A 12,254-nucleotide genomic window follows, 5' to 3' on the forward strand; every position below is an offset into this window, starting at 1 on the left:
GTTTGCCTTAAACTCGCATGCCCGAGGCTTCTGCACGGACTGGCGGCACGAGAACAGTCCGTTCCTGCCCCTCTTGGAGAAAAAGGCCCTGAACCCTGTGTGCCGCTTTCCTCTTGCCGGGACCCTGAGGACAGAATGAGCCTGTGATGGAGGAACTCACGTCCTGTCCATCACTGGGTGGCCTCCCAGGCCCCAGGGTGCTAACCAGCCATGACATAGGACACAGAGACAACAGGGGTCAGGGATGAATGTGGAGACTTCCTGGCAACCTGGGCAGGTGCAACGGGCCAGAAGCCAGGGGGCCGGTCGTCCAAGGGCACTGTGACAGCTCTCGGGAAGAAAAGATGAAATACTGGCAGTTCAGCCTCAGACTGAATGGCTCATTTTTGTAGCCGCAGGGCCTGTCTCCACCTCAGGGAGGTGGCTCCAGGGCCCTGCGTGTGGACTCTCCTTGCACGGCCGGGGCCTCGGCTGCTGCACCTTCTCCTGGGAGAAGATGGGCTCCCCAAGACTTCAACCCTTATCCCTAAAGGGGAGAACTCAGACCAGTATTTTTAAATTACACAGATGTTGTCATTGCTTTATTGCAGTTTACAAGCAATATTGCATATATATAAAAATCATTTTTAAAACCACTAGGTTTGCTAGAAAGGCAGGATGTCTTTCCTTTGCTTTGCACCATGGGTTTCTGGAGTCCTTTACATTAAATATATTATTTTGCAGGCACTGGGCAAACATTTAAGAAACTTTAAGCTTCCTACTCATACCTTCTCCACCTTCTCTATTACATGGGGTATTAACATTAAAAACACTAGAAAAATACACATTCATTTTCTATAAATCCCTTTTCTCTATTTTTACATAACCAAAGATGTTGCCTCGTTATGAATTCAGAAATGCTCCCAAAGTTCTTGATGAGGATTCGTAGAGAAACCTGAAACACAAGAAAAGAAACAATTCGCTACAGAAATAAGTGACCAAATTACCCAAATGTACATTTTCACAAAGTAAGTCTAAAAATGGTTTACAACTTAAAAGGGAAGCTGCAGCAACCAGTCACCATCTCACAGACTGTCCTTGTGCACAAGCAGAGAAGGAAACCATTGTGTCATCTGAGCGGACACGCGGGGAGCGGTCATCACTGTCCCCATGGCCAACAACTCAGGGCCCCAGGAGCCCTGTGCACAAATGAAAGACACGTTCACTGGCCGTGCCTTCAATGGTGGACTTCCTCATGCGATGGCGCCCTTGTCTGTGAGGTTCTGCACCATGACTTGGGTCTACAGCTGACGCGACCGCAACGCGTACTTTCCTCTCTGACACCCATAGTGTGAGCTTTTCCTGCCTACACAAGGATGCACTGTTTCCATGACACTCACCCACTGGCTCAACCACCCGAGACCTTCAGACATGCCTCACTTTCATGCCCCTCCCCTGCGTGCCCCACCAAGTTTTCCTTTCTAGGACCTCATCCTAACGCTCTTGCAGGCATCCCCATCAAGGGTCCTCACTGGGCAGCTCACACGTGCCAGTGTGTCTCCTTTTGCGAGACTCAGATGCACAGTTACGTGCTCAGGCCCAACAGGGTGTCATCCTTCTCATCGCCTGATAGCTGCACCGGGGTGATCAGCAACCCCCTCAGAGGGTACCTGGGCCAACTAACCTCTCCATTCCTTCCTAGACACAAGTACCAATCTCTATCTCAAGTGACATCCCCACGTCCTGCTCCTCACAGACACGACCCACCAGGTGGCCCAGAACAGCGCTGTCTGGTATCAATACAAGCACACATGTAACCAAATTTTCTAGTTGCTACATTGAGAGATCAAAAGAATCAGGTGAAATTCATCATCTCAATGTATTTTACTTAGGCCAATACACCCAAAACACAAAGCCTGCAACAATGTAAAAATACCATCGTCACAGCCTCCAGGCTGGTCCTGCTGCCTCCGGACCCTGGCTGCGCGCTATGCTCTGGCCACAGCACAGTTCAGACTCACTTTCTCATGCTCTGTTTCTACGTGTGACCAGCAGGCAGCCTGGGGACAACATGCATCTAGAAATATTTTTAAATTTTCTCTTTATCCTTGGAATTCAGGAATTTTCTTGACTTACTTAGGTGTGATTGTTTTCCCCATCAATCTCATCCACAATTTAGTGAAAACAATAAAAATCTTTAAAATTACAAATTTCTTTAGCTCTGGGAAATTTTCTCCTATCATTTATTAAATTACTGCCTGTCCCAGGTCCACGTTCCTGGTCTTCGTCTCCATAACTTGTCTTCATCGGTATCTTTTCTGAGTATTCCTCCAGCTTGATCCCTTAGACCATCTACAATCTCATTCTCCACAGTGACATCTCTCCTGTGTGCTGGTGACATTTTTAGTCAAGGGTTTCGTGCTAGATCATGTTTCTAGGGCTACAAGCGATTTCTTTCCTAAAGACTCACTATCAATGGCCTGGCTGGCCCCACCGCTCCTGTCTAAGGGGTGTTCTGACGTCCTCTCTGGCTGCTGGGCCACCCTGTGTGTGGCGGTTCTTCCCTGTGCCCTGTGGACACTCGGTGGGAACGGAGACTGGGGGGCTGCCACCACAGCAGCAAGTAGGACCTTTGCCCCCTAAGGAGACCCCCGAGCACTCTTGGTGCCCCTGCAGCTCTCCGGGTCCCCCAGCCTCAGCAACAGAAAACACCTCACCCACTGGGTCAGCTCTTCAGGGGCCTGGAGGAGCAGCACAGCCACAAGGGCCAGTGTCAGCCAGACTCAAGCTCCCTGGTGGCCGAGAGGGAAGCAGCCTCCACCACACCCAGGAGCTGAGAGAGGGACACAGGAACACACTGAGTCACAAACGCCCCAGGATCTAAAATGTATTTTTACTCAAAAATATTGTCTCCATAAGTGAGCACCAATTGAGAAGTACTTTAGAGAAAACCATTAGGTTCCCTCAGCAAAGGTGCTTTGGAATCTAGAATAATTAGCCGGTCAGTTGACCTGAGTCTGGACTAGCCTTGAGCCAGCCCCACAGGCCTCTGGGTGCTGCAGGCACCCCTTTCATAAGCAAGGTCCTGGGCCAACTTGCCCAAGACCAAAAAGCTGGGGAGCGCAGAGGTGGGTCAAGCCCAGGCTGTCTGTCTTCTAACTACCCTGAGGGCCTCGGACCAAAAACTTCAGCTGTGTTTGTTTATTCATGGTCCTACTACCTGGGCTGAACACTGTGTAGACCAAAGAAGTAAGTATTATCAAAGGACAAAACGAACACAACATGGGATTTTAGAGCTGAGACAGGCAGACCGCAATTGAAACCCTGGGCCGGCTTCTCCTCGTGTGTGACATGACATTTGAACTTGGTGACACATTCAGGTGCTGAGAGCACCCAGTACAGCCACAGGCACAGCCTTGGGAGGAAACAGTAAGAGAAACAGTGTATGTGTTTACTACAGAGCGGTCTTACCTATGTGGGTGTGAATCACGCACACCTAGGGAGGACAAAGCGTGCACCTCAACGAGCCATAAAAGCATCCAGCCCAGGGAGTGCTGGGGCTGCTCACGCCGCCCAAGGGGCTGGTTCAGACGCACAGGGGCAGCGAGCGCTTGTAACGCGGCCACCACTCATCGACTCGGGGAGAAAGCTGCACCCTGGAGCACAGCGCACTGCTACTCTCACTCGTAAACAGGCTTGATGCTGGCACCTGCATGGCGCTCCTGAGGAAACACGTCCTGGTCACACAGCGCTGCACGGGTCGGGCAGCTCTGGGCGGCCCAGTTAACAGAATGCTAACGCTGCTACGGAGAAAGCACGGCTCTTCATCAAGAAGGCGCTCACTTCTGCTCTGGTGCCTGCAATATTAACTGGACCAAGGGGTTCCCGGAGGCTTAAAGGTGCTGACTTGCCTCAACGTCTTTACTCCAACATTAATTAAGTCAGTCTTTCAAAATAGACTTAAATCTTGTTTATCTTCTACCAGATTGATTTTTAGACACCAGATTTTCCAATGTGCTTCTTGCATATTTAAGAGAGAAACCAATGCTCCACAGTCCCTACCTACTCATTTTCTTAGATGCTTCCTTTTCAAAAGGAAGAATTTTTTTTTTTTTGCCATCTGTGCATTAGCTCAGGCCACAGCTGTCGGAACAATGGAGCAACAAACGTTAGGTCCCCATGTCTGAATTCTGTTAGAATCCTTTTCCTTCCAGAGTGTAAGTGGTTTGAGTTGTAAACGTGAGGCCTTTGTTCTCTCCATGTGTCAGTAACTAACCCCCCAGGTGCTCGCCTGGACACTCGCAAGTGGAAATGGAGGAGATTCCCAGCAAGCAGCCAGTCTCCCTCCTTCCTCCCTTCAGAACAGGACCCACCATTCTACATCCCAACGTGTCCTCGCAAGTGTCATTTCTACCACAGCAATCTTCTGAAAAGCCTGGACTTCTGAGACGGATGCCCCGTGAAAATAACTTATCACTTCTACAGCTGGTGATTTGAGTTCTATTTGTGCCTGGTGAAATATTTATACTGCCATGTGGTTCCTGAAATACACAAACGCTCACAGTTTCCTCCAAATCAGAAGACCACTTCCCTCTTCACCACACTGTCTAGAAATAAAACAATTTCATGAAAGCTCCAGTCTTTGGGCTTCTCCTTCAAACACACAGTTATAAAATATTCAGCAGTTTTTAGAGTAAAGTATAAAATGGAATGCGTTTCCTTCGCTCACAACCAAGGACGCCCCACCCCCGCTCCAGCGCCCAGCTCACGGCCTCCTCAAGGCACGGCAGCCCGCCTAGTCGCGGAGTTCTCTCTCGGTCTGATCCCTGAGCAACACAAGGGTCCCCACGCCAGCGTCCCACAGGCCACTGCCCCGACGAGACCTCAGAGGCTGCTGCCCAGCTGGCTGCTGCCTGACCCTAGCAGGATGTAGACGAGCATCCCAGCACTGGCTCCCCCAGCTGCCCTGAGGCCCAGAGAATCCTCCTGGGGCCTCAGGACCTGCCCATCAGGGAGCGGGCCTCAGGCCTGATGTGCATTGGCCCGAGGGGTGGGGTTGCTCCTCACTGCTCTTTGCTTGAGAGTTGGCCTTAACCCTGGCCAATGATCCATGACACCAGCACCCCGATAAGAACTCCTGACACTGAGCCTGCCTGTCCAACCCTGTGTGGTTTCTGCCTCCTGACTGGAGTGCCACAAACACTCAGGACAAACGCTTACCAGGAGTCTGGTGTGGTTGTCTTAATACCTGACCAATGGACTTTCCAGGGAAGCATTACTAGAGAAAAAGAGAGACCCTTCATAAAAATAAAAGGGTCAATTCATCAAGGAGAAACAGCAGTTCTAAATTCATACGCGACACGCCTAATGTCACTGTGACAACATTATGAAGTAAAACCCGCTGATCAGAAATGGACGGGTCCAGCAGGCAGAGCATCAGCCAGGACAGGGGTGGACTCAACAGCACCCCCACCGCCCCGCCGGGTGCAGTGGCAGCTACAGGCCCCTCATCCAACAGCTGCGACATGTTCTTCTCAAGCTCCCATGAACACTCACCCCCACGGAGCACACTCTGAGCCCTAAACATGCCCTGACAAATGTAAAAAACAAAGCACAAAAAACACAAATCAAACAATGTCTGCTCTCAGACCACAATGAGGTTAAACCAGAACTCAGTAACAGAAAAATAACTGGAAAACCCTAACATAAGTGGAAATTAAATACACTTCTAAGTAATACATGGGTCAAAGAAACAATCTCAAGAGAAACATAAAAATACTTTAAACGACTAAACAACAATGGAAGCACAACTATCGGAGCTCATGGGATGCAGTGACAGCTGTGTGCAGAGGGAAGTCTGTGGCACCTGATGCCCGTTAGAAAAGAAAGATCTGCTCCGGCTGCTGTGGCCCAGTGGATGGAGCGCTGGCCTGCAAACCAAAAGGTCATCGGTTCGATCTCCGGTCAGGTCACAGGCCTGGGTTGTGGGCCAGGTCCCCAGCTGGGGTTGCACAAGAGGCAACCATACACTGGTGTTTCTCTCCCTCTCTCTCCCCCTCGCTTCCTCTCTCTCTAAAAGTAATTAAATAAAATCTTTAAAAACATTTTTTTTTAAATAAAGTATTTAAAAAAGAAAAGAAGATCTAAACCCAATGGTCTAAGCTTCCATCTCAGGAAATTATAGAGAAAGAGCAAAAAATGTATTCAAAGCAGGCAAAAGGAAAAGAAATAATAAAAGTTGTAGCAGAAATAAAAAAGATTAAAAATAGTAAATTAATGAAACTAAAAGCTGGTTCTTTGAAAAGATCAATGAAGTTGATAAGCCTCTACACAGGGTAATTTTGAAACAGAGAGAACTCCAACCATTAACATCAGAACTGAAAGAGGGGCATCTCTCAGGGCCCACGGGTGGGAGGGAAATACCGAAGGGAAACTGAGGACGTCCCCCCACAAGTTTGACAACCCAGAGGAGATGGACCAAAGCCTTCAAAGACACACGAGAAGAAATAAACAGTCTGAACAGGCCTGTTACCTACTTAAACACTGAGTAATGACCTTCCACAGTGGAAGGCACCAGGCCTATATGGATTCGCGGATGAATTCTGCTAAATACTTAAGGAAGAAGCTGCAGCAATCCCCGACTAACTCAGAGGACCCTTCCTAAATGACCAGCCAGTGTTCCCCTGACACCAAAGATATCACAAGAAAATGACAGACCTGTCTCTCTCATGGACACAGATGCAAAAATACTCAACAAAGTATTACCAAATCAAATCAAGCAACGTATAAAAACTACATACCACGACCAAGTGAGATTGATCTCAAGTATGTAATGCTGGTTCAACATCTGATAACCAATTAATGTAATCCATTATATCACAGGCTAAAGAAAAATCATGTGATCACATGATTAGATGCAAAAAAGCTATTGATAAAATCCAGTACCCATTCATAACAAACACTCACGAACCTGGAATAGAGTGGAACTCTTCAACTGGATGAGAACGCGTACAGAAACCCTACAGCCAGCATCTCACTCAGCGGTGAGAAAGGAGATGCGTTCCCACTGTGATCGGGAACAAGGCAAGCAGGGGCCCTTGCACCATCCTCTCTAGCATCGCACTGCAAGGCCCAGCTCATGAGATGAGAAAGGAAAGGAAAGAAGAGGTTTGCAGACTGAGAAGAAAGAAACAAAACCATCCTCATTCCTTAGTTAGCCATTTACGAGTTTGAAAGCCTTTCTCCAAAGGAGAAAGTGGCCCCTTTCCCAGGCAGCTATAAGCCAATCCCCTAGTTCAAAGCTCTCTAACACTTTGGTTCACAAAACAGCAGGAAAAACAGTTTCTGCAGGAAAAATATGCGGCCGGAGGAGCCCAGTGACCACATCCGCAGGCCCTGTGGCAGCAACGGGACCCCCGAGAGGGAGAGCGCACATGTATTTCTTCAGCCTCTGGAGAGACCGTCCCATCCCCGACATGCGCGCCTGCAGAAGGGCAACTATCTCAAGAATGTCCGTGGTTTCAAAACATTGCAAACCATCAAAAGTAATGTCGTTTTCAAACCACATAAGTTTCCATGCCCTTAACTTTTCTAGAGTAATATTCTGCAAATGAAAGTTGTTTCTGCTTTTGAAGACAGAGAGGTAGATTAAACATATGCTCAAGGGGTTTTGCCCCCAAGGCGTTTCTGCCCTTACAATCCCCCTTCCTAGCTCCCTGGCTGTAGCGCAGGAGGGAGCGGACGTGAAACACCCCCAGGGCGCACCTGCCGGAGCCGGAGCCTTACCTTTCTGTGCTGTCCTCTTCCAAGGTTATCTCCATGAACTTCTTTAGTTTCCGGTGAACAGTGGCAGCAACATCCTTCACTTTTGAACTTTTATGCTTACCTGTAAGTTTGTTAAAGACAGAAGAACGACTTTAACACGACCACACCAGACAACCTCCCTGCCATCAGCACAGGCGCAGCCTCACTGTGACGGGGCCTCCTCACCCGCCCTCGGTGCTAACCCACTCACTGCCCACGGGCAGCAGCGGCCCCTACAGGGAAGTGAGGGTCCAGCGCTAGCAAAGCTCCTCACAGCTGAGGCAGAGCTCCGACCAGCGTGCCCCCGGGCCCGTCCATCACGATGACAACTACCACACTGCAGAGTCGCCACCTGTTAGGCGAATATTGGGTTGGCCAAAAAGTTCGTTTGGTTTTTCCCATAAGATGGCTCTAGTAGAGCTTAGTTGTCTTTAACGTCATTGGAAACAATTTTGTTTCAGCGTGCATTACCAAAAAAACCACAAAAATTGGTAAATTGGTAAATTTTTGTGCAGACATTTTAATATTAAAGATGGAAGAAAACAGGCAACGTATTCGGCATATTATGCTTTATTATTTCAAGAAAAGTAAAAACACAACTGAACGCAAAAAAAGATGTGTGCCGTGTGTGCTGTGATTGATCACATGTGTCAAAAGTGGTTTGCGGAGTTTTGTGCTGGAGATTTCTTGCTGGACAAATGCTCCATGGGTGGGTCGTCGGCAGCCGTCCGTCTCGAGAGACGATGGCGTAGCTTCCTGAGAGTCTATCTGCACCGCCGAGAATGGCTGTGCAGTCCGACTCGGGAGTAGACCCGTTGAAATTGATAATGATCAAATCAAGACATTAATTGAGAACAATCAACATTCTATCATGCAGGAGATAGCTGACATACTCAAGATATCCAAATTAATCAAGTTACTGGTGAACATGAAAAATGTCTCTTTAATTCTATGGATAAAACCATATGGACTTTTTGGCCAACCAACAGTGAAGTACCTACTGAGTACTTGGTGCTCACGGGCAGCCCACGCCCCACCACACCCCCATACGCCCTGCAGGACTCCATGTGGGACACTCGCTGAGGGGAGGCCCTGGTGAGGCTGGGCCCAGCAAACCAGTGACTGAGTGTTATCACAAAACCACAGACACAGGTGCATTCCAGCTTCTGGGAGAGCTTGTTTCAACAGGAGCGCTCTCTATGTCTAACGCATCACCTCGGAAAATATTTTCAACAGTATTAAAGCTGAACAAAAACCCAGGAAGTTACGTGCACTGTACGCTGAGGAGGCACCTGAGAGGTCTCGCCAGGCCCTTTCCCAGCACGATTTCAACGGGCTGGAGAGTCACAACAGGCAAGGTGAGGCTTAAGCAAATCAGCAGACACATCAAATATTAACCCCAACACATACCATCATTAGTAAAAATATATTCAGATTTTTAAACATAGGTAACAAATGACAAATCCACAGAAATCCAATTCTGAGGCACAGCAGATGCACAGTGGGTCCAGTGCGGACAGGTGATGGAAGAGCATTAAGAAGCTCAGACCAGCAGGTCACTGGCCGGTGCAGCTCAGCCAAGCGGAGGGAGCCACGCAGACAAGTGTCGGAGCAGGGACTGTCCCACACGGAAGCTGAGGTCCTGGATGTTCTGTAACAGTTCTGACTGAGGGAGACCCAGCCACAGCCCCAAAAGTATAAGAGAAATTTAACCAACCTTTATTAATAACCAAAACAATATGCATGACAGCTGTGAGGCACACAATTCCTTCGATATCGTCAGAAGTAACACATGCCTTTAACTCGTCTAAAAATGACCTGCAGAAAATAAACACCCAAAATTACCCAAGAGCATACATTCTAATGCTTTACAGAAAGACACACACAGGTCAGGTTCATCAGCCACTGTGAGCTCTAGTTCCCATACGCACAGGTGAGACACTCAGACTGGAACGGGGCTTCTGGGAGAGTGAAGGAAGCAACTCACAGACACACAGCAAAAGCTTAGTATGTTACTGAAAGGGAAGCCACCGTTGCTAAAATGATGCTTTTTAAACCTCTCACTGAACTTCTCTGTTATTGAAGCTCCACAGGTATCAGGTATCTGCAGACTATTCTTTCTTTAAACCACCAGCCCTGCAGAGGGTGTTGCAAGCCTAGATTGCAGGCAGATGACGGCCGGGCTGAAGAGAGGCAGGGAGCCGTTTGACAGCTGCACTGGTGGCTAACCCAGGCCAGCTTCGGGAGCACACGTGGTAAAAAGGACTTTACTGCGTGAACACTTGAAATGTCTCCCTCTGGGTGAATGTTAGTTATGATAAGCATAACTGGAGACTATCTGGATGAATATATTTTACAGAAAGTTAGAGAAGTTCTACTTGATATATACTTATATAGCTATAGGAAGGCTCTGTAAATATAACACAAGTTTAATGTAAATATTTACTTTGTATAATGCAAATATTTTACATTAAGTATAATGTATAATATGAGGTAAATATTTTTAATCACTGATAAAATGAGGGAAAATTCTATGGAATGTCTTGCCACAGAAAAAAACGCACCTCTGAGAAAATCTGTGAGTAAAAGAAATGGAGAAAAATCTACTAAGTGCTTGCAGCCACTGCGAGAGTATCAGGATAGTAAAAAATTATTACCTGACCACATTTGGAGATTTTATGATTATTCCTATTAAACACCTTGAAAACGGGGGCAGGTCTGAAAGACACTCTGGGGGGGCAAGCTCTTCTACATCAGAAACCTAAAAGAAAATTTCAAATCAGTAATTTATCAATTGAGGCTGAGCCTTATAACTTATTTTACACTGCTTTGGGTTTTCTTCAACGCTTGAGAAAGGCTTTCCAGAAACTCAAAAGAATGATTTTATAAACTGTTGAAATTCTTACAATAGCTGATTAATCTATGATTATATACAGGGTGTCTTATTTAGTGAAAGCAAATAAAAAAGATCATGTCACTCAATAAGCCTTCTGTCAGAGAGCCTTTAATTTGATGTCATCTTTTGTAAATAATATCTTAATGCTAAGCAAATATAATTTGTCTTCTTGTTAGTCCAGATCTGGTTTTCTCCATTTCAAAATTACTGACATTTTGAACGGGAGAATTCCTGGTTGTGGGGGCACCCTGTAGCCGACGGGGTCCTGGGCAGCAGCTCCCTCCCTGGATGTGAAAATGAAAATGGCGAGGATGTGGCCAATGTCCCCTGGAAGGGCGGTGAGGACTGCTGGTCCTTGGATGGCACCTCACGAGTCTAAGGTGCTGGCTATCAGTGAAGAACCGCACGAGGCGGGTCTCTGCACGGAGGTATGGCCATGCCCGCCCCTCCTGCCGCTCATCCCGGACTTCTTCCACCGGCCTTGGGGCTGTCCCAGGAATCCGCACTCCCTCGTGTGACCGGACTATACTTCTGACCAGCCTCTCCATGTCTCCTCCGCGGAGACTCATACATGTGAAATAGCACCACTTCTCATGACAGTGATTTACACGTAAGGGTTGTAAATACATTTCTGACACACGTGACTCCTGACGTGTTAACCTAAAACTGTGTCTGAAGACTGTGGGCACATCAGGAGCAGTCATGACAGGCGCAGGTCAGAGGACAGAGGAGGCACAAGGGCAGCCACACTGCGGGGAGACCACGCAGCTACCCTCGCACACTAAACTCTAGAGAAACCACAAAAATTACACAAATGATAAATGTCAACAGAGGTGACAGAACAGTACAAATATTTGATTCACCAAAAAACAGCAGGAAAGGAGAAGTAGGGAGATTAATTAAAAAAAAATCAAAATGGTCAGCTTACACCCAAGCATATCAATAATTCCATTAAAATCAATGAATTAAGCACCCCAACTTAAAGGCAGAGATTATAACGTTGGGTCAAACATTGGGTTTATTGTGCTGAATGAGGAAAAGCCCAAGAGAACAGACAGCATGAGGGCCGCATGGCAGAGGCAGAGGCGAACCCCTCAAGCAGGCTCGAGCCTTGGGTGTCTGCATCTCATGACAAAGCTCCCAGATGCCCGGTGCTGACGTGCACTGGGGACAGGCAGGCACCATCAAGGAGGACGCAGGACACAAGTCCGGCAAACACCTCACACGGGGTCAGTAAAGAGCGCGTTATTTCCAGCTTTGCGGCAACACAGTCCTCGCACCCACTCACCTCTGCGGTTGCAGCACAGAGCAGCCACTAAAAATATGCCAAGAATGGGGTGGGTGTTCTCCAAAGTAACTACTGACAAAAGCAGAGGGTGGGCCAGGTCTGGCCCATAGGCCATTCATTGATTTATTCATCACTGTCACTATTTAGCACTGGAGGAAGTTCTAGTCTCTATTCTATGTATAATCTAATAATTTCCTTCTTAAACCAAACGACCTTCCTTCAAGTTTTAAGGAGGGCCTTAACTTCTATTAACATTTTAAAATTCAGTTAACTTTTTAATCCATGACC

At 47.5% G+C, this 12,254-nt stretch overlaps 1 protein-coding gene across 1 annotated transcript in view; it reads right to left on the bottom strand.

The window, feature by feature from the left end:
* Positions 1 to 8,594: 8,594 nt before the first annotated feature.
* Positions 8,595 to 12,254, bottom strand: part of NCAPG2 (non-SMC condensin II complex subunit G2) — a 42,290-nt gene continuing 38,630 nt past the window's right edge. The window contains exons 24-25 of the mRNA XM_090287743.1: positions 10,440 to 10,543; positions 8,595 to 9,600 (exon numbers count right to left, since the gene is read on the bottom strand). Coding sequence (XP_090143869.1) covers positions 9,339 to 9,600; positions 10,440 to 10,543 — 366 coding nt within the window. The 3' untranslated portion in view covers positions 8,595 to 9,338. The remainder of the gene's footprint in view (positions 9,601 to 10,439; positions 10,544 to 12,254) is intronic.

The sequence above is a fragment of the Furipterus horrens genome, unplaced genomic scaffold (genome assembly GCF_987537825.1).
Source record: "Furipterus horrens unplaced genomic scaffold, mFurHor1.1.pri manual_scaffold_9, whole genome shotgun sequence".
NCBI classification, from domain to species: domain Eukaryota; kingdom Metazoa; phylum Chordata; class Mammalia; order Chiroptera; family Furipteridae; genus Furipterus; species Furipterus horrens.